The 20737-nt window shown below is 47.5% G+C and overlaps 1 protein-coding gene across 2 annotated transcripts in view; it reads left to right on the top strand.

Moving 5' to 3' along the window:
• The window catches only part of ETAA1 (ETAA1 activator of ATR kinase), a 187825-nt gene that overhangs the window by 84907 nt on the left and 82181 nt on the right, over positions 1-20737 (top strand). For both annotated transcript variants that reach the window (XM_069608153.1, XM_069608154.1), the window contains one exon: positions 2045-2118. In XM_069608153.1, the coding sequence (XP_069464254.1) occupies positions 2045-2118 (74 nt within the window). Of the gene's footprint in view, positions 1-2044; positions 2119-20737 lie in introns of those variants that run through there.

The following is a 20737-nucleotide window of genomic DNA, read 5'->3' as shown; positions in this document are numbered from 1 at the left end:
AATCTATTCTCAAGTGATGGCGAGTTCAGTGTTGTAAACATTCGGGAGCCTGCAACTCGCTGTCTGCCTTTTAGATTTTTCATTGCTCACTTTCTGTCTACAAACACCTTGAGTTCCGTATCTCAGGGTTCCTCTTCTTTAACAGGCTCTTCTGAAACACTCTGAATATCCTCTTCCGTTACAAGCGTGTAGTTCTGGACTTCATATTCAAACGAGATGGAAAAGAGAAATCTCCAACGATATCTCACCCCCTTCTCATTTGGCCATTGGGTGAGAGGCTAGCATTGGTGTCGGAGAGTGTGAAGTCAGAGAGGTCCTGGTGTATGTCGATCTTGGTGTTTCCAATGACTATCGGACCCTCTCTTCTGGCCTATTCAACACTGTAGCCTTTTCTGTATAGTAGTGTAACCTCTCCAGGACTGATCTTGGACCTCTGGCTCCTCTTCCCGCCCTGTGCGCTTTATCAGTCGTGGGTTCTTTTGTGCCTTCGCGGCCAAATAGTTCTGAGATCACCTCCTGGATCAATGTCACGTCTTTGCTTATTCCACTTGCTCTATATGCACATTTTCACATGGTGGATCTCGCAACTCTTTGTTCTAGGCCTTCTTCTTTAGGTATCATTGGTTCGGTCCACAATTGGTTTCTTTCCTAGTTCTCTGGTCACACTTATATTACATGGTCATTCTTCTGACCAATAACCCAGGTTGCTTGAAGTTCCTCAGTGTTCTGACATTAGTCCTCTTCTTTTTACTCTTCATACCATTCCCCTATTTCTCATTTTCATTTTTCCTACCACTTTTACGCATACAACTCTCATATCGTTCTTTGATTTTCATCGTTCTGAGTCTCTGCATCAGACTCTCTCAGCCAGCCTTTCTGCTATTTTATCCCGGATGACGGACTATTTTCTTCACTTAAATGCTCCAAAAACAGAACTTGTTGTTTTCCCCTTCCCTCCACCTTCTATTTTCTTTTCACAAGATTAGCCTCCCTCTCTCAGCTCGCAACCATGGGCTCGTCTATGATCTTCTTTGTTCTCTTTTCACAGCTCAGAAGTTGCTGTGACCTTTCGATTTTCACCTGTTTAACATTTTTAAAGCCAGTTCTTCCCTTTTAATGCCACCAGATTACTAATTTCCATTTTTATTCTTTCCCGTTTGGATTATTGCTCTTCTTGGGCTACCTGCTTCTCAACTCAGCCAACTTCGTTCTATTTTTATTTCTTCCACCTGCCTCATTTGCTCTTTCTCCTCGTGAATCTGTTACTGATGCTCTTCATGCTTTAAAATGGCTTTCCTTTGACTTGTGTCTAATTTTCTTTGTCTTGTGTTAAATCCTTATGTGCTATGGCTCTTCCTTAATTGTCCTTGATTTCCTGGTATCCGCCTACTTATTCTTTACACTAAGTCTCAATTTCTTTTGTCTTTTCTTCACACCCCTAATTTTTTATTGACACCCAAACAGTGGAACTCTTCCTTTTCCTATTTGGTCTTTGACTTCTTTCTCTATTCAGTTAAAATCCCATTTTTTTTTCATCATAATGGTAATTAATATGTAACGTATTCCCTTCTTTATGTCTCTTATACATTGTGTAGAGTGCTTGGGCATTAGGCACTATATGCGTCCAAATATAACAAAATACATAAGAAATTGTACTAAAATGTTTCCTAATTGTGTTGGTAATTTACTCCTTTACCCCCACATTGGAGCACCCCCAATCTATCTTGAAGTTAAACATTCCACAAAAGTGTAGACCCATAATTGGTGTGCTGGGGATTTAGTGGAAATGGAGCCTTAGTACCCCGTACAGTTAGTTTTCTTCTGAAAGTGCATCTTCCCCTGAACGCATGTGTGGCTAACAAATGCTACTTTGAGTAACTTCAATTAACTCAAGCAATATAGAGCTACGTAAATGCACGTCAATGTTTATTTTGAAGTTGATAGTTCACCATGGCTTGTTTTACAGGAAGAAATAGTTGGCTGTACTTCCTGAGTAATGCTGTTCTTGTAAGGCATTTTATAACTTTGCTATGTTATTCTGTAGAGAACGAAAAAAGAAAACGTGCTGGAAAATGTGCCGTTGAAATTTCAGATATTGTGAAAAGAATTGCTCCTCAGGTAAGTTTATTCTTTGATTTTAAAAAAGTAAAGCTAATACTATAGAAAATGTATAAAATTGTGTCTATTAGTGGTGATGGATTTTGAATAGTTATAGGATACATACTTGAAGTATTGGGGGGCTTGCGACTGTCACTAGTGAGACATTGGAATGGGCGACGTGGTGGCTCTGGGGCGGTGGTGGGGATGGTTATGCAGGTTTTCAGAGTATCCCGGAGCAATTTGTTGGCTTCAGTCAAACACAGATACCAATGAAGAATTTTCCATGAGAACTTGCTGAAAAGACTCGATTCTGTTAAAGAGACCGAGCTGAGCATGATGCTTCTCTCGAGAAGCAAATGTTTTAACACAGAAATAATGGTCAACTACATTTCCTATAAAACTAGGGGGAAAGTGTAGCCTTTCTTTGTAACACACAGTTCAACCAACCATGGTCTCCCCCTCCCCCCCCCCCCAACCCCCTTCCCCCCTGCTAGACCTAGTCCTCTCTACTTCTCTCTTTGATGTGAATTTGCTTGCCTTCACTCGCTTCTCCAGCCACTCGTTCCCCCAAGCCTGTGACCACTTGTTCCTTGTCAATTTATCCTAGGCCGGTTTCCCCATCAGTCCCTAAATGAAACCACAATCGTGTTGGATATTTCCTTCGGTGGAAAAAAAGGCACAATTTTGTTATACAATACCTAATGCATTTAACTCCAATATATGCATCCAGTTAAGAGTAAGCACTACTTTCTGTATATCACATTGCACATCCTGTTCTGCATTATATGCTAAACGTATCTTGATAGGTCTGCATGAGACATGTAACAATGTACCTTGTGCGAAAAGGTGGGATAATGCTTGCCTCTGTGGCTTTAATAGAATAAGCTATCAGGAAAAAATGTCAAGACAGGAGGTAAAACATTATGCTTGTTCAAAGCTTGCTGTTCTATTGGTTTGGGATCAAATTCTCTAAAGACCAATTCCCCAGACTAATCGTCCATCTTCATAATGTCCTGTAGGCAGACTCCTGTAGAGTGGGGGATCCTTTCATTAAGTAATCAAGAAAGTACACAAAGTAATCCAAAGAAGAGTATACAACATGCAAGGAACAACTCTGCATTATTGGGCCAAATAGCTGGGAGAAAAGGTTCAGACAGTCCTGTGGAACTGAATTGGGTGAAACATTCCTCATCGCCACCCATCGCCTCTACAATATTTATAGGGACAAACCACAAAATTACAATAAACCCTAAGTTACATTTTGGGGCGGTTCATATCAAATGATTGGGCGAGCGTCATGGGGCCCCTAAGGGAACTCCTTACATTAGTTATCTTTGATTGGCGAAACACATTCCCTGGAACTAAAACCACAAGACCCCTTCATGATGTCATGATCCTACCCCAAGTCACCTCAATTGCATCATTAAGCTGACCAGCAGGAAAACTCTGCAGTTGGGCTGGCATAGTTCAACATACAAATGGATAAACAGCTGCACGCTAATTAGACCTTGTGTTTGAAGATGGCGCGAGGCGGGAACATTCTACCGAGCCCAACCAAAAGCCTACAGCGTGGACATCGGCAAGTCCATGAACATTGTTACAACCACGGACATCTCCTCGCCCACAACATGTTGCCAATTTTGCTCTGAAAAAACCTGCGGGGCACCATGAAGGCACTCGGCCTTCTTCCGAGTATGGAGGTAATCGTGGTGCTATTTGCGCCATGACTACCTCCAATACCGGTACCGAGTCCGCTCTGGTTCAATGGGGACTTACCGGTCTATTCCGACCTTTGCGGGACAGGTAAGTGTCCATTGAAAAAAACATTCCCCATTCCCATTTGAGCCCATATAGGGCTCAATGGGAAGGGGGAAGGTGCTAATAATGGTAGCGCAAATTGCGGTACCGTTATTAGCTCTAAAGTCCCTTAACGGGTCCCGTCCATAATGCCTGGTAAAACCAGGCGTTGAGGAAGGGACCCGCTAAGGGAACTCGAATAGGGTGCAAAGGGATTACCGGCACCGGTGTGCTTACAGGTGCCCGGTATCCCTTAGCGCCCAACTCGTAATGAGGCCCACTGTGTTGCAAAATGAATTTCATTTATTCGAATGGATTCGGTCCTTCAACGTATTCCACATCTTTGACACGTAATGGCCACAGCTGTGCACTTCGCAAACTTTTTTGGCAGAGGGCGTCCTGCGTTGATGACGTTGGGCCAATGTCCCTCGAAGGCCTCCGTCGAGGGCGACGTCACTGGATGTTATAAATAGGACGCACAGCGCCCGTAGCCTCAGATCCATTTTTTCCGCAAACGTGTTTGCTTCGAAAACTCGGCGCGCCTTGTGTGTTTCATCGTAGAGATGTCGTCTTCTTCGACCCCTCCGACTCCGCGGTCTAGCTTCAAGACTTGCCGAGACTGCAATTCGAAAATGTCGATCACCGACACGCATCACATTTGTTTGGTGCTTGGGCGAGAGTCGTGACACCGACGACTGTTCGAAATGCCAGTTGCTGACTGCCAAGGCCTTGCGGACGCATAAGGGGAAGCTTCAGGTAGGTAGGGGTTCTAAATCCAGTAAGTCCTGTAAATCGAAATCCAAAGGGTCCACTGATTCGAGGGATGACTTTCCGCGTCGGGAGGAGGCCTGGGGTTCTCAGCCCAGGAGTGGTTCCTGCCATTCTTCTTCCTCGTCGAGGCATTCTCTGAAGCGCCGTCACCGGTTGCCTTCCCCATCCCCGGAGGATGGAGCTGCGACCAAAGTGGCATCCCCGACGAAGTCCTAGACTCGGAGGAATGGGCTGCCTTTAAAGAGATGTTGGCGATTTTTTGATTGCAGAGCGCAGTTCCGTTTGCGCCTTCTAATGAAGCCGTCAAGGAACGGTCTCGTACTGTGGCTTGATGCGACTTGCATCAGGAACCTTCGAGCTACCGTTTGGACAAGGCTTCAGATAGTCGCAAGAGACGTGCTTCCAGGTCTCGGTCCTCGTCCCCAGTGAGACTGCTGCAATCTGCTAATGGCTCGAAGCCGGCGTCTGACTTGGACATCGAGGCTTTGCCTTCCTATCAGCACACGTCGCCGTCGGCACCATTGGCGACGTCGAAACCCTCAGCGCCTTTAGGGATTTTTCCCCAGAATTTACAGTTGGAGTATCCTGATCTGGTGGATCCTCCAAGGAAGGCTACTGCTAAGTCTGTGAGACCGGTGTTGAACGCCAGGCCCTTGTCTGACCCCAGGCCAGGTTTTCACCTCCCTCTGGACGATATTTATAAAGAGGAAGAAAGGTCTGACTTTGAGGACCCTGTTGAGCATGATGTGGCTCCTGTCTTTTCTGGAGACGGTCACCTGGAGGAGTTGAGGCAAATCCTTCCTGATGCCAATGGGTCGGACACTTCTCCGGAAGTGGAATTTGGCAGGCCTGAGCCTGGGGCTCATGCTGAATCATCATACAGGTGGCTCATGGCTAGGGTCTCGGAGTATCTGGGCTGGCCCAGTCCTCCTGAAGATTTCGTACAGGATGATCTAACGGACATTTTAGATCAAGGTTCGTCCTCTGACCCGGTGTTACCTTTTCATCTAACTTTACAGAAAACGGTGGCTGCTGCTTGGCAGTCGCCGGAATCTCTTACGGCTGTTAACAAATCTTTGACAAAAAAGTACCGCCCTTCCGGTAGCGACCCCAGCTACTTATCCACTCGCCCACCTCCCGAGAGTTTGGTGGTTCAGGCGGCTATGGCCACCTCGAGGCAAGCGGCATACCCTACCATCCCTCCTGATAGGGACGACAAACGCTTTGACGGTTGTGCTCGCAAGGTATTTTCTGCGGGGAGTATGGCATTGAAATCGGTCAACTCCACTTGTGCCTTAGCAAGGTTTTCGCCCACACAGTGGAACTTTTTCTCTATCGGCTGAGCATATTCCCGAAGGGGAAGAAAGGGATGGGTTCCTTGCTCTCGTGCAAGACGGCAAGGATGCCATGAGCGAAACCCTTCAGTCGGGATTGGATATGGCCAACAGTGTTAGCCGGTCCATGGCTGCGAGCACCGTTATATGCTGGTGTGCGTGGTTGCGGAAGTCGGGTTTTGCCCCGGATGTGCAAGCCTGTCTTTTGAACATGCCCTTAGATGGCGTTGTTTGGCAGCAACGCTGACGAGAGCCTTGAGACGTTGCAGACCTCAAACGCTGCTGCAAAATCTTTAAGCGCAGCAGTGCGTCAACCTCTGCCTTTTCGTCCTAGGGGACAGCAGTGGTGGGGAGGTTCTTTTCGTTACTACTCCTCCTTTTGTAGAACGAGAGGAGCTGCCAGTCAAAGGGTTCACCGTAAAGGTACCTGTGGTGGTCGGGGAAATGGAGGTGCCAAAACCGCTCAGGCGCTGCCGCAGCCGCTCCAAAACAGTCATGAGGCCACGTCCCATGGTTCGCCGGTTGGGGGCAGGCTGTCTCAGCATCTTAGAGTGGCGAGCCATTACTTGGGTTCTGGATACAATAGCCCACGGCTACTGCCTTCCCTTCCTAAAGCGGCCTCATGACAATCCACCGGGGAATCTCTTTGAAGCTTCCGGATCCGCTCCTTGTGCAGGAAATCTTCGCCCTGCTAGAGAGAGGTTCTATAGAACTGGTGTCTGTAGCGCAGAGGAACAAGGGTTGGTATTCCCCCTTATTTTTTTTATCCCAAAGAAAGACGGAGGATTGAGACCCATCCTGGACTTGGGTTGGTTGAACAAACTTCTCAGGAAGGACAAGTTCAAGATGGTCGCTCTTTCTCAAGTCCTCCAAGCCCTTCAACTTCAGGATTGGTTGGTGTCTCTGGACCTACAGGATGCTTACTTTAATGTGCCGATTCATCCAAAGCACAGCAAGTACCTGAGGTTTGCGGCTGGCGACTTGCACTTTCAGGTTTGGGTCCTACCCTTCGGATTGACCTCCGCCCGAGGGTCTTCACCAAACTAATGGTGGTGGTGGCAGCGTATCTCAGGTGAGGGGCGGGCGGGTTCACGTCTATCCCTACATGGACGACTGGCTGATCCGTGCGCGCTCTCCCGGGCAAGCATTGGCTCACCTCGGTCTCACCTGCCGCTCCCTCCACAGGCTGGGCTTCTCTCTCAATTTCAAGAAGTCTCATCTGACACCTTCCTAACAGCTCTACTACATCGGGGCTGTGTTAGCGCGTCCTTGGGTAAGTGCTCGCCTCCCAAGGTGAGGGCTCATCACATTGTGGACAAGTTTCAACGTGCCCAGAGTCTCCCGGTTTTCGAATTCTTAAGTTTGCTCGGCCTCATGGCATCCTGCATTTTTCTGGTTCCAGAGGCGAGGCGGAGGATGAGATCCCTGCAATGGGTCCTCAAGATGCAGTGGTCACAGTTCTCGGGCAAAATGTCGGATCCCGTTCAGAATGCACTCTCGGTCTCCGAGGATCTTCTGTGGTGGGCTAACGAAGGGAACCTGATGAAGGGGGAGCGGTTTTGGCAACCGTGGCCGGAGGTGACTGTAGTGATGGACGCTTCCCTCAGGGGATGGGGCGCTCATGCCAGTGACTTGACTGCCAGCTGTCGTTGGTCTCCGTCGGAGTCCAAACTCCACATCAATCCGTTAGAACTGCTGGCCATCAGGCTGGCCCCTGAAGGCTTTTCTGCCGTCTGTGCGGGGGAAGAGTGACCTGATCAGAACGGACAACCCAGTGGCCATGCATTACCTCAACAAAAAAGTAGGGGTAGGGTCACTCGTGTTGTGCAGAGAGACAATGCAGCTCTGAATCTTGGCAATCGAGCAGGGAATTTCGATCTCGGCAGTTCATCTGGCAAGAGATGAAAATGCGGCGGCGGACACTCTGAGCAGGCAGAGCACGGTCTCCCACGAGTGGGAGTTGGCTCAGGACGTCCTTCAGGAGATCTTCGCCCTTTGAGGAAAGCCACAAGTGGATCTCTTCGGCACCAGTGCCAACCGGCAGTGCGAGAGGTTCTGCTCAAGGGAATTTCCTCCGAGAGGAGCCTTAGGAGATGCATTCGTAGTGGATTGGTCATTGCCTTAATGCTAGTAAGACTGAGATTCTCCTCATTGGCACACCCGCTCCCTCCTTCCCTGTAGCTCTCTGGCCTTCCTCTCTTGGCCTTCTTGCTGCTCCCACCTGCAGGTCTAAAAACCTTGGTCATCTTCAACTCCACACTCTCCTTCTCTCCTCACATCGCTGACGTCTCTAAGAAGTCACACTAGAATCTACACCTCATCGGAGGTATTCTTCCTTTCCTCCCCTTCCCCCAGAAGCTCACTGTCTCCAGAGCTCTGGATCTCTCTAGGCTGGACTATTGAAACCACCTCTTTCTAAATCTGCCTGCTTCTACTCTCCCCCATCTTCAACTTATCCAGAACAGGACTGCGACACTTGTCCTTGGCCTCAAGCCCAGGGATCGTATCTCTCCAGGACTGAAATCTCTGCACTGGCTCCCAGTGGCTGCGAGGATTAAGTTCAAAACCATCTGCAAAGGTCTTCTAAGGCCTCAATACTTTCAACTCTCTTCCTAAATATCTTCCTTCTCGAGCTCTTCGCTCATCCGCCTCCAACTCCCTCAGGGTCAGTCGCTTCTCCAAGCAACGAGTTGGTGGTAGATCTCTCTCTTTGGCTGGTGCCTCCCTCTGGAACAGCTTCCCTGCCTCCCTTAAACTTGAGAACCATCTCCGGTTCCAGAAGCACCTCAAAACCTTTCTCTTTGCTTCTGCCTTTTCTTCTCCTCTCCTGACCTCCTGGCTGTAACCGGAACTGCACTGGCTACCTGGACACTCTGATTTCGGGCCCAGGTTCTTCCCCTGCCAGCATCACGTACCTGCACTGCCCACCTAGCAACCCCCGCACTTGGGTACTGTTTCTGTATCCCTAAAATCCCCCTACCAGCTCTTGACACCTGATGCCCGCACTGTCCACATACTGGCCGTTTATTTACTTATCTTTCCCATGTACTGCACTGTCCCTGCCCCCTTCCCACGTACTTGTGCAATCTGAATGACACCTGGCCTAGTAGGATCATTATTCGTCCTCCCTTTGTTCCCCTCCCTTGCCACGTCAAGCCTTGAAACACTTGTGTATAGGTGTGTTATAAATGCCATATCATAGTCCCACTGCTGTAAGCGTTTCCTCCAGTCCCCGTCATTCCTCAAGTGTTGCAGAGGTTACGGAGGTTTGGTTCCTATATGATCGACTGGATTTTCCTCCAACGTATTCCACATCGCCCTCCCAGCTTTCCCCTCTGGCGAATTTCCTATGCGATTGCAGCTTAGGTTTCCGCAAGGCTATGTGCGGTCAAGCAGGCATTGGATTGGTGCCACACGTTCTGGGGGGGAAATAACTTCAACTGAGGCTACGGACGCCGTGCGTCCTATTTATAACATCAGATGTCTTTGCTCTCGACGGAGGCCTTCGGGGGACATCGACCCAACGTCATCGACACAGGACGCCCTCTGCCGAAAAAGTTTCCAAAGTGCACAGCTGTGGACATTACATGTCAAAGATATGGAATACGTTGGAGGAACATCCATTTGAAAGAACGTTACCAGTTGGTAAGTAACTTGTTCTTTGATTAATTTAATCGCAGAAATGTTGCCTGCACTTGGCACCTTGGCCTAGTTGTCATCTGAACTGCATTACCATGAGAACATCTTTCTTTGCAACATTAATTGGGACTGCTTGACATTGTCAGCCTGACCATCTATGCTTTCACTTTGTTGCCCTGCTTGCAAAAATAAAACCCAGAAAGGAGTAAAGCTGCAGCCTTTAATATGTCTTTTCTATTAATGCATTCTATATCTCTCTGCCTACAAAAACATGGCCGCCCTACTGCTCCCACAATGTTTATAAAAGCACTTAGCACTCTATCCCATGGGGATTAGACCACACCCACACCCACGTGCCCTTCTACCCATCCACACTCCCATGTGAAATGCTTTAGAAGCCATAGCTCCTCTTGCTGAGTGCGCACCGAAACAACTCCTGACTGTCTATCGCACCTACTGAGCTAGTGTGTGTGAGGATACCTATTTTTGAGGTTTCCTGAATGCTATCTTTAGCTGTCGCCTGTGATCTGCTCTGATAGTCCTTGTGGCTTCCTCATATGCCTTTAAGCATCTGACCACACACAGTTTAGGGTGATTTTGGGGGGGGGGGTTATGGGGATAAACCACTTCCGGATGTGCGTCTTAGTTCTTCTAGCTATTTTGATGACTACCCCATCTGTAGAGTATGATCTGCCTACTTGGTGTAAGGCTCTTGTCAGATACACTTTTGAATGCGATCAAACATAGTTATGTTGTGAGTTTGCCTTATAATGTCATCCGAGAAAGAGTTCTATTTCTGGACACCCCCGTAGGAAGTTACCACACTCGCATCCCAGAGAGAATCATATTGTGCCGGAGGGGCCCCTAATCTAATGCCTTTAGAATGCCACATAACACTTGGAGGTAGAGGGACCCCAGCTGCTTCTGATAAATTCAGAAGCTTTCTCCGAAAGGCCTGGCTCTTCCCATTGTACCCTGAATTCCTCCAGGCCATGAAGTTCAGTCTCTCCACCTAAATTAGAGGATGGTCTCTTCTCCCCCCCCCCCTTCACCCCCCAACTCCCCTAATTGGGATTCGTCAGTAGGGAAGGAAACTGGAGAAGAATGACTGGAAAATCTGAGGAAAGTTCCCGAAGAATCTGAAAACAAGCATGAAAGGTCGAAAAAGGGGCGATTAGAGCTGCTACTGCCTTCTGCTGCTGGATTTTTTGCAGTGTCCTTGGTATCGGAATGAACGACTGCTTAGCTGGTCAAAGGGTGGAGGAATGCATCCAAAGCTGTTGCTTCTGGATTAGATCTCCAGATGAAGAACCTGAGTAGCTGTGTATTGAGATGTGATGCAAATAGTCTGAAAAGGATCGCATCACTGTTGCATACTCGTGAAAAATGTTACGTGCAATTTCCTGTCTCTGTTGGCCGTGAGGTACCTGGTGTTCCAGTCCGCTACTGCATTGGACAGACCCAGGAGGTACTTTGCTGCTATAGAAATGTGTAGGTCTAGGCAGTAATGCCAGAAGCCTTTGGCCAATTCCACCAGAAGCTTCTATCTGGTACCCCCTAGGTGAATGATGTCTTACTGCTGATACGTTGTCCATTTTCAGCAGACTACAATAACTGTCCTTTGCGAACGCTCTCCCTGTGAAGGAGCCTTATAAGAGCTCCTGCCCCGATAACTCTCCTCCTGTTGCAGGGTCTCTGCATCTTGCTCCCCAGCCTTGCCTGCTGTCTGATTCGATCACCAAATCTGGGATCAGCCCAAAAATGACTGCGCTGTTCCAAGTTTCCTTGTAATTCAACCACAATACAAGCTCTACTCCCGCCCCCATAGACATAGAGGCTTGTTGTGTGAAGGAGATGTTTCACCTTAAGTAGGTCACTTTTAATATATGGAGCGTTCTGTAGTAATGTGGACCCAGAAACAGGACTTGGATCGAAGACGAAAGTAATCCTATTACTCTGGCTAGCTCCTTGAGGCAGATGAGATCCTTGCTCAGCAAAAGCGGACTCTTTTGATTGCATGTATTTTCTGCTGGGGTAACTTGAGCAATGCTAATCTGTTCCATCCTCTGAGTCATAGCACATAGTCAGTAATTCGTACTGGCTTAAAGGTTGGAGCACTCTTCCCTCCTTAATCGGGGCCAAAGGGCCTCTGACAGGATGACCATAAAGGAGCTAAAGCCCACTCCAGCTTGAGGAACCTCTATAGGTAAAAAGAAGGAATTGGCAGTAGAAGGTCCTACTTTCTTCTAAGGGGTTCCTCTAAAGCGCCAATCGCGCACTTCATAGTCCCGTTAAACCGCTCTACCAATCCATTTGTTCCAGGGTGGTAGGATGTTGAGAACTTTTAAGTGACCCCACAGGTTTTCCATATGGTCTGCATATAGTGGGACATAGAATTTGATCCCCTGTAGGATACAACCTCCTTAGGAAATCCTACTGTTAAAAATACCAAGTTGGGACTTAGCCACTGCCTGACAGTTCTCATTGGAATGACTTCAGCATATCCAGTGGTATGGTCCCTGAGAAGCTTCTACCTACGAGACTTAGTGAGAGGGATAGGATAGTCGATAGAATAGCCGTTAGAAATTTCTGCCAAAATGTCATTGTGATTGCCATGGTGATATTACTGATACAGTAGTCTGATACACTGATAACTAGCCACACTGATGGCCTCCATGTCTTTTGTGCTATACTGATTTACTCGTCTTATTGATAAGGTTCCACGCCTATCCACTGGCATACTGAAAGCCTGCCCTAGTGAGTTTCGCTGTTGAGAATTTTTCAATCTCTCCTAATACAATAGTGCCACATTATTATTTGCCTAACTGAACACTGACCATTGTGATTACTTACCTGGGCGACTTTCACCTCAGATATTTGCCATTAGAACAATATGCCAATGTGTTAATGTATCACAACAGTAATATGTCTCGCCGATATTTCCGTCTGTGGTGTATTGCCAGTCTGTTTTTTTTAATTATTTTGATTGTTGTTCACTCTGATAATATGCTGCACTGACTGCTTGCATACCTGATGGAGTACCACTTGGACAATCTGCCACATTTAATAGTTTGGCCACACTGATAGTGCTTCCTGCATTGATTGTGCCAACAAAAAAGTCGAAATTCCCCTTATCAAATACCAACATTTAATCATTGTAATATTTTACCCCAACAGGTGAGTGGACAACACTGCTTGCTTGCCACATTGATAGTCAAAACTATCAAGGCCGTAAAAAACTATCTAGCCAAATTGATAACCTCCATATACAGTCAGTGTGATACTCTGCCCGGCCGCACTCTTACCGTTGTGATGATTTGCTATTGTAATGTAATTTATTTGCATAGGGCCTTTTCCCATTGGTATGACCTCAACGCTGTAGGTGAACGCCTTCGGGGGAACGATATTCAAGGTATGGGGCGATTCATCAGTGGAGTTTAGAATGTGTGCATTTTGACCAATAAGAAGGTAGGTAGGGGTGACCAAGTCCCTGCTAGCAATCCATGTCAAGCTGGCTTGGGAATGGGTACTGTTTGGTTGTCGGGAGAGTATGCGAGTACAGGAGACTGATTGTGTCCAGCTAGACAACATTTTTGCCGTGGGACCAAGTTGCATTCCAATGGTAAAGCTGTTGTGCGATGTGTTTTCAAATAGTGTATGATAGCAGATGCGTGCAGGTGGGTGGCCATGCCTGTGGCTGTCTTCCATTGACATGGAGTGCGATACGTACCCGTGTGACCTAGATTGTTAATTGGTTTCATACTTGTGGTGCGGATTCTGTCATGTGGTTTGTCAATCCAGTAAACGACCTTTCATTAATGTGTTGAAGAACTGGTCTGCTAAGACTGGGATGTGTAACGGTTTATTGAGAGGCCACCCTCAACACGTGGAGTTCCTTCACTCCACACTCAAGGTGTCAGGCAACAAACTGTTTAATGGATTCTTTTATTCAGCCCTATTTCAGATGCTATCATTCCCCTTGGATCCCTCTCCCCGAGCTACCAATGAGCCAAGAACCAGGCCGGTGTACAGGCAATATATTTATATTATTTTGAATTGGATGTTATGAAACTCGCACTGAAATGTCAAGCACCATTGCAGAACACAAACCTCTCTGAACAGAAATAAATCACACATTTGAGTTAAAAAGAACACAAATCACAATTCTTTACTTTCTACAAATTGGCACGTACCAAAGATATATACGGTCGCTCCACATCCCGAAAATTTCAGAAGAAAAATTGCCACTAGATGCCCAGATAACAGAAAGCGAAGTAAAGAAGGCGATTAAAGATCTCCCACTCAACAAGGCACCCGGCCTGGATGGCTTCACTGCTCCATTTTATAAAAAATACGAGGACATCTTAACCCCATTTCTCACTAGATTACTAAACTCTTTCAAAGACAACGGAACGTGACCCCATCCATGAACGAGGCAAAGGTACTGGTATTCCACAAACAGGGGAAGGATCCCTCCCTCCCTCCCAGGCTCATACAGACCCATTGCATTGATAAATCTGGACTCTAAGATTTATACGAGAATCCTAGCAGCCTGGCTTTCCCCGCTACTCCCTACCCTAATTCATCCCGGGGAGGCAGACCCACGACAATCTTAGAAGGCTAATTCACCTGATAGAAAAAATAAACATCACCCACACCGCAGCAATACTTCTATCATTAGATGCCGAAAAGGCTTTTGACCGGGTGGAATGGTCCATGCTCTTTAAGACCCTGGAACACATGGGATTTGGGACTCATTATATAAACATGTTCAAAGCCAATCATTCCTCCCCAGCGATCAGAATAGCGGTTAATGGGGAAGTCACAGAGAGGTTAACGATCACTAGGGAACGAAACAGGGTTGTCTGCTTTTCCCCCCTCCTATACGCAATATTTTAGAACCGCTTCTAATCAAGATAAGGGAATCCAACCAAATTAAGGGGATAGAGATGGCGGGCAGACAGCATAAGGTGATTGCCTACGCAGACGACATGCTATTAGCACTCGAGGACCCAGTAAATACCCCCATACAATTACTTGGACATCTCGGGTCTAAAAATTAACAAATAAAATTTCGGAAATCTTACACATAGCCGGGAGTAGAGAAATGCTGGAAGGGGAAGTGGGACCGACAGGCCTAAAAATAGTAGAGGATGGTATTAAATATCTGGGCATAACACTTACGCACAAAGTAGACGCTTTATACAAAAGGAATTTCCCCCCACTGCTAGGTAGAGTAAAGAAAGACTTGGAACGGTGAAGTCTGCTAAATATCTCCTGGTGGGGAAGGATTCCATCGGTAAAAATGAACACACTTCCAAAGCTGCTGTATTACTTCCAGGCCCTCCCGATAGTAATCCCGAACACATTCTTTAAATCCCTCGCTAAGTCAATCTCTTCGTTTATTTGGAACAGGAAACCCCCAAGAGTTGCCAGAGCAGTCCTCACAGCCCACATTAGAGAGGGGGGACTTGCACTCCCACACTTTAGAAATTACTACCATGCGGCACAACTATGGGTCCTGAAAGAATGGCTAGGGGACAATCGGCGAACGATCTGGGTGACACAGGATAGGGCGGTTGCAAGAACACCTCTAGAAGACCTTTTATGGAAACTCAAGCAACATAGACAGCCAAACCTACGAATTAGCGAGATCATGAAAGCTACACTGGATGCATGGGACGAACAGACACGGAAAGGAAACATAACCAAGGCGACTGCCCCTTTTACTCCTATTTGCAGGAACCTACAATTCCCACCGGCAATAGAACAAGTTGCCTATGAGAAATGGGAAGAGGCTGGGTGCAGGAAAATCGGAGAACTGTTCCTGGACAAAGAAATAAGAAAGTTCACAGACTGCAGGACCATGTGGAAGCTCACAAATGCGGACAGATTCAAATATGAACAGCTCAAACACTGGTTCACGACCCCCGAGATAACCCGGGCGGCGACCAGGGAACTGACCACCTTTGATAAGTACCTCCTTGCCAACTCGGGGGACAAGAAGCTAGTCTCCACTCTATACAACTTCATAAACGCACAGGAAGAGGAACTCAAATGGGCCTACATGAAAAAATGGGATAGGACATTAGGGGAAGATATCACGACTCAACAATGGCAGACGTTATTGGCGGACATCCCCAAACTAACACGAGCAGACAAGGGAAATGTGGATAAAAATAGTCGCACAATGGCACTATACGCCAGAGAGGCTATACACCATGTATCCGCAAACATCGAGCCGTTGCTGGAGAGGCTGCACAGACTTAAGCACTTGGAGACACATCTGGTGGGACTGCCAAGGGGTTAAAGGCTTCTGGACAGAATTGATCACTGAAATGAAAAAGATATTTCCAGAGGCGGATCAACTAGGGGAGAAGGTTTGGCTCTGCAGGCTGAAAGGGCAGCATGCAAAAAAGTACACCAAAGCGCAGTGGAGAAGCTTCATGGACCTAGTCATTGCGGCTTAGGCCACAATCGCGCAAAACTGGAAGAAGCAAGATCCACCACTAATATTCACATGGCTACAAAAGGTCTGGTCGCAAATGACCATGGAAAAGATCACGCATAACCTGCAGGGAACACAGGATACCTTCCAGAAGGGATGGGGCGGGGGGGCAGTACTTGAATATCTACAATCGGACTACATGGAACAATGGTGCCCATATAACATCAGAATATCGTACTTATTCACATCATAGACATTCCCGAAAACTATTGAACATTGAGATCTCTTCCGGAAAGGGGGGGAGTGGGGGAGGGGGGTAGCGATAGTTTGGGGGGGGCAGCTTGTAATTTGTTACTGGTTTCATTGTGAAAAAAATAAAAATAAATTAAAAAAATAATTGGCGCTGGTTAGTGAACACAATTTATAGATTGAGTCCTGTGCAATTTCGATTTTCTTGCGCGCTTAAAATGCTAGCAGTTTGGTTTTTTAGATTTGGACAAATGCATATGGCAATTATGATCTCACTCACAGGTTTGTTTTAAATAAACACTAGGCGATTTACCTCCTATAATTTTGTCTGAGTTGGGGAAGTCTGACAGAACAATTGTGATGTTTGAAGAATTTTGGATTTCAGACCCCTATCCGCTGAAAGGCCTGTTTTGGGGAAGCTGGATAAAAAGATTGGACTGATTTAAGAACAAAGACACCCCTCTTCTTAAAGAAGCCTGGGTCAATAGGACAAAATGGATTACCCAATTAAATTATAGGCTATAGTTTTTAAGGGTACACTGGTGAGCAATGTTCCCTGTAAGGTGCGCGGCTGTGCGGCCGCGCACCTTTGATTCTGGAGCCGCGCATATCCTTTTCTTTACCGCGCAGTGTGCTTCCCAGCCCTCCCTCCCTTCATTATTCATTATTCTTCATAATTTTTAGGCCATCCCTAGCAAGATGAGTGTGTGGCCACCTCCTACTCCATAGCCCACCGGCTAGAAATGGTCTGAGTGCCCTCAAAAGAACGTACTGTGCGCCCGTAGCACGGTTTCCCCCCTTGTCCTTCCGGCTTCCTTGTGTGCCTGACCCCGGCTCTCTGACATCCCCCGCTCCTGATTGGAGCAGAGATTCCACCAGCAACATAGGCCTAAAGACCTGCTGCATGCGCGGCCTCTGAGCCATTTTCGCACAATCCCTGCCAAGATGAGTGTGTGGCCACCTCCTACTCAATAGCCCACCGGCTAGAAATGGTCTGAGTGCCCTCAAAAGAACGTACTGTGCGCCCGTAGCACGGTTTCCCCCCTTGTCCTTCCGGCTTCCTTGTGTGCCTGACCCCGGCTCTCTGACATCCCCCGCTCCTGATTGGAGCAGAGATTCCACCAGCAACATAGGCCTAAAGACCTGCTGCATGCGCGGCCTCTGAGCCATTTTCCCGCAATCCCTGCCAAGATGAGTGTGTGGCCTCCTCCTACTCAATAGCCCACTGGCTAGAAATGGTCCGAGTGCTCTCAAAAGAACGTACTGTGCGCCCGTAGCACGGTTTCCCCCCTTGTCCTTCCTGCTTCCCTGTATTAACTTTAGAGACTGGCTTTGTGTAAGGTCAGATTGAATCAGGGTCGTTGCTAGGGGGGGGCTAGAGGGGCTGTAGCCCCGGATGAAGATCGCGGGGCTACAAACATAGGCTAGCCCCGAACATTATTTGCCTGGAATAATTTCCTTTCCAATGGAAAGGAAATGATTACGCTGACGAGTGACGGCACGGGTAGATGCAGGCCCAGCAGGAGGCAGCACGTTCGTGACTGATTAGATTGACAATCCAAGTCAAAGACACGAACATTGCTGCCTCCTGGGGCTGGCAGGCCTGCATCTACTCGTGCTGCTGCTGTGCTGATGGCTCATGTCCGTGGCTGCGCAGTGAAGTCTGCAGCATTTGCGCATAGGGAGCCGAGCCACCGCCCAGCCCCGGGCCCAAATGCACGTGCCCTGAGTTCATCCCGCATGCGCACTTGTGCAGTAGTGGTGTGAGAGACGCCCCGTTCCTGCACAGTGGGGCTGGCACGTGCTGCTGACTGCGAGGACTAGCTCCGAGCTCGAGCTGCTACCACCTTCCTGACCCGGCCCCCTGTGAAGAATTTAAGAGCTGCCGCCCGGCTCGGGCCCCATGCCATGCAGCGCAGTGTGCACCTAGCCTAGGTAGGTAGTACTATGGTATGATGGATGCATAGAAGAGACCTTGCTTACCGACAGAACGAGAAACCATATGTATTGTGCACCAGTGCTTAGTGAGTGCTTTGGCACCTGCTCCCTCTGAAGTTCCAGTGCCCAATGTTGCTATAACCTGTGAGTGGGTACTAGTACAGTGGAACCACTATCCCCATGTATGCCATGGAGTGGTTGTATTCTGAAATAAATGGTGCACAAGTTGGTTGGTTGTGGAGGTAGTCCCCGCGTGTTTCTTTTGGCAAGAGGGTGCATTTTGTGGCTCCAGGGATATTCGGTTTTTGCTCTGAAACCGTGGTCGTATTACGACGACACAGTGCAAGCTTTCTGCAACATTGGATACATGCAATGATTGTACCTACCCCCCATCCCCCATTCAATATAGGCATGTGACAGTGAAAGTGTGTGGTGTGCCTCTGAAAAGCTTGTCAGTCTCGGCCAGAGTCAGTCTCGGCGGGTCGGCGACAGGAGCGCCGAATAATCGTCTGATTTCCCTGTAATCCACGTTTGCTTACGCCGCCAAAGGAGAATCTCAGATCTAAAGGAGACTCACGTTGCCATCCTAGTGACAGAGGCCCCGGGCTAAGTGTGTGTTCACGGAGAATGGTATGTGTGACATATTCAGTGCGTGCGTGGGTCTGGGACTTGCTGACAGCTCTTGGGAATGGGATGTTGTCTCTCCTCCTAGCATCACATTAGAGCTGTGGGAATTGTGCAGTGCTTTGCTGAGACTCTTGCCCTCACCTGACCTCCGTAAATACTTCCTCTTTTCGAAGATGGCCCAGAAAATAAACGTGGCCGTGGGCCCTAGTTTGTAGATACCTGTACCCGAACTGGAATTATATACATCAGAATTGCCGACCTGCCTGTTAAGTTTTGATAGGGAGAGACGCATATGTTTTGTGTAGAACTGCCACTGTGGTCCAAGACTGCTCTAGCACGCCTCAATACTTTGTAAAATTACAGAATTATAAAAATCAGCCGTTAAACTCGGAAAATACAGTGCTGTAGCAAACAAAGGGGCCTGATTATCCTTTAAATATATAGGTCTACAACGTTATCTGGACTATTTCATGCTTGAACTATATTTATGTTGTTAATGCCTTGGGCTAGGTTGCAGATGTTTCTATCGGATGTGAACATTCTACAACGCCCTATGCTTTCATTTATGAATGTGTTTGGCATGTTAAATCAAGAATACATCTCCCAGAATGCACTACCTGTAACAATCTCAGTCTCACCCAATTCTTTTTACACCATCTGCGTAATATGAATGCATTCCCCTTCACAATGTATATGCAAACATTGGATTAACAGGGGGTCAGGGGGCAGACATGCGTTGCAATACCCGTCTGAGGAGTTGACATTAGATTGCGTGCGACCACCGAACTGTGCAGCACCCGAAATGCTGACCCATAATCACTTTCACAAATCTGCTAAACACAAATATTATGCGCTATGCAGGTTAATGAGAAAAGGATCGCAGATTATCTCGTGGTACTGGTGCGAATAATTGCCGGCTGTAGCTAAAATCAACTCTCGCGTCATGCATGGGAGGGGGAGACCATGACAAGAATGGGTATTCGTCATGATGAATTGTGTTCAATTTTGTATTGCAGCGAAATGCAATGCACAACACTGTGATCTCATTTAGGTGTATTGAGTATGAATTTATGCATTTGATCTCCCATGAATTATTCATGGGGTAGGGTATGACGGTGCTCTCATGGGGATATGAAAGGTTGCGGGAGGGTGAAGGATTGTGTTTCAAATTCAAATGCTCATGTCACACATAGCATCCATGTCCGAATTTGCCTCGTTGACTCCATGAAGGTTGGCAGGCGGGTGTTGCACACAATAACGTGGTCATGCACAGATATTGAGAAGATGGCATGCACATTCACATCTGAAGCAGAGGGTTTATAACATTAACATACAACATACTCGTCACGATCGAAGCATGGCACACGTGTGTACTGAAGGACTGTAGAAGCACAGAGGTCAGACCGGCTGTGCACATTGTTGGCACATGCTCTGTACCGTCCAGGGGCTTCATCTGTGTACACTGTAAGCGGGGGCTCTTCGTGTATGCATAATGTGTTTGGGCCTGGGGAGGACACTGTGTGTCATGTGCATACTGTCATCTGAGCAGCACGGCATCCTGTGTACAGTGGCAAGGACACAGTGTATACCAGTTGTCACTGGCCAATAGTGCACGCGCTGCTCAGGTAATGCTGAGTGTTTTCAAGGATCTCGTCCAAGACTCCCTGCTCATCTCCCAGGGTTATCGCTCATTGGATGCCTGTAACCCCCTTTCATACTGTAAGGTCAGAGTGTCAAGATGCAGCGGAAGGGTTTACACCTGTGAACCTTTGTTGGTCTGTATCCACACTTAGTAGCCAGTTCCCTGCTCTGCGGCTTTGCTTCTGCTTGTGGT

Source organism: Ambystoma mexicanum, chromosome 4q, assembly GCF_040938575.1.
Source record: "Ambystoma mexicanum isolate Mex_15411 chromosome 4q, UKY_AmexF1_1, whole genome shotgun sequence".
NCBI classification, from domain to species: Eukaryota; Metazoa; Chordata; class Amphibia; order Caudata; family Ambystomatidae; genus Ambystoma; species Ambystoma mexicanum.
The sequence above is the reverse complement of the archived record's forward strand: the minus strand, read 5'-3'. Positions and strand labels throughout refer to the sequence as shown.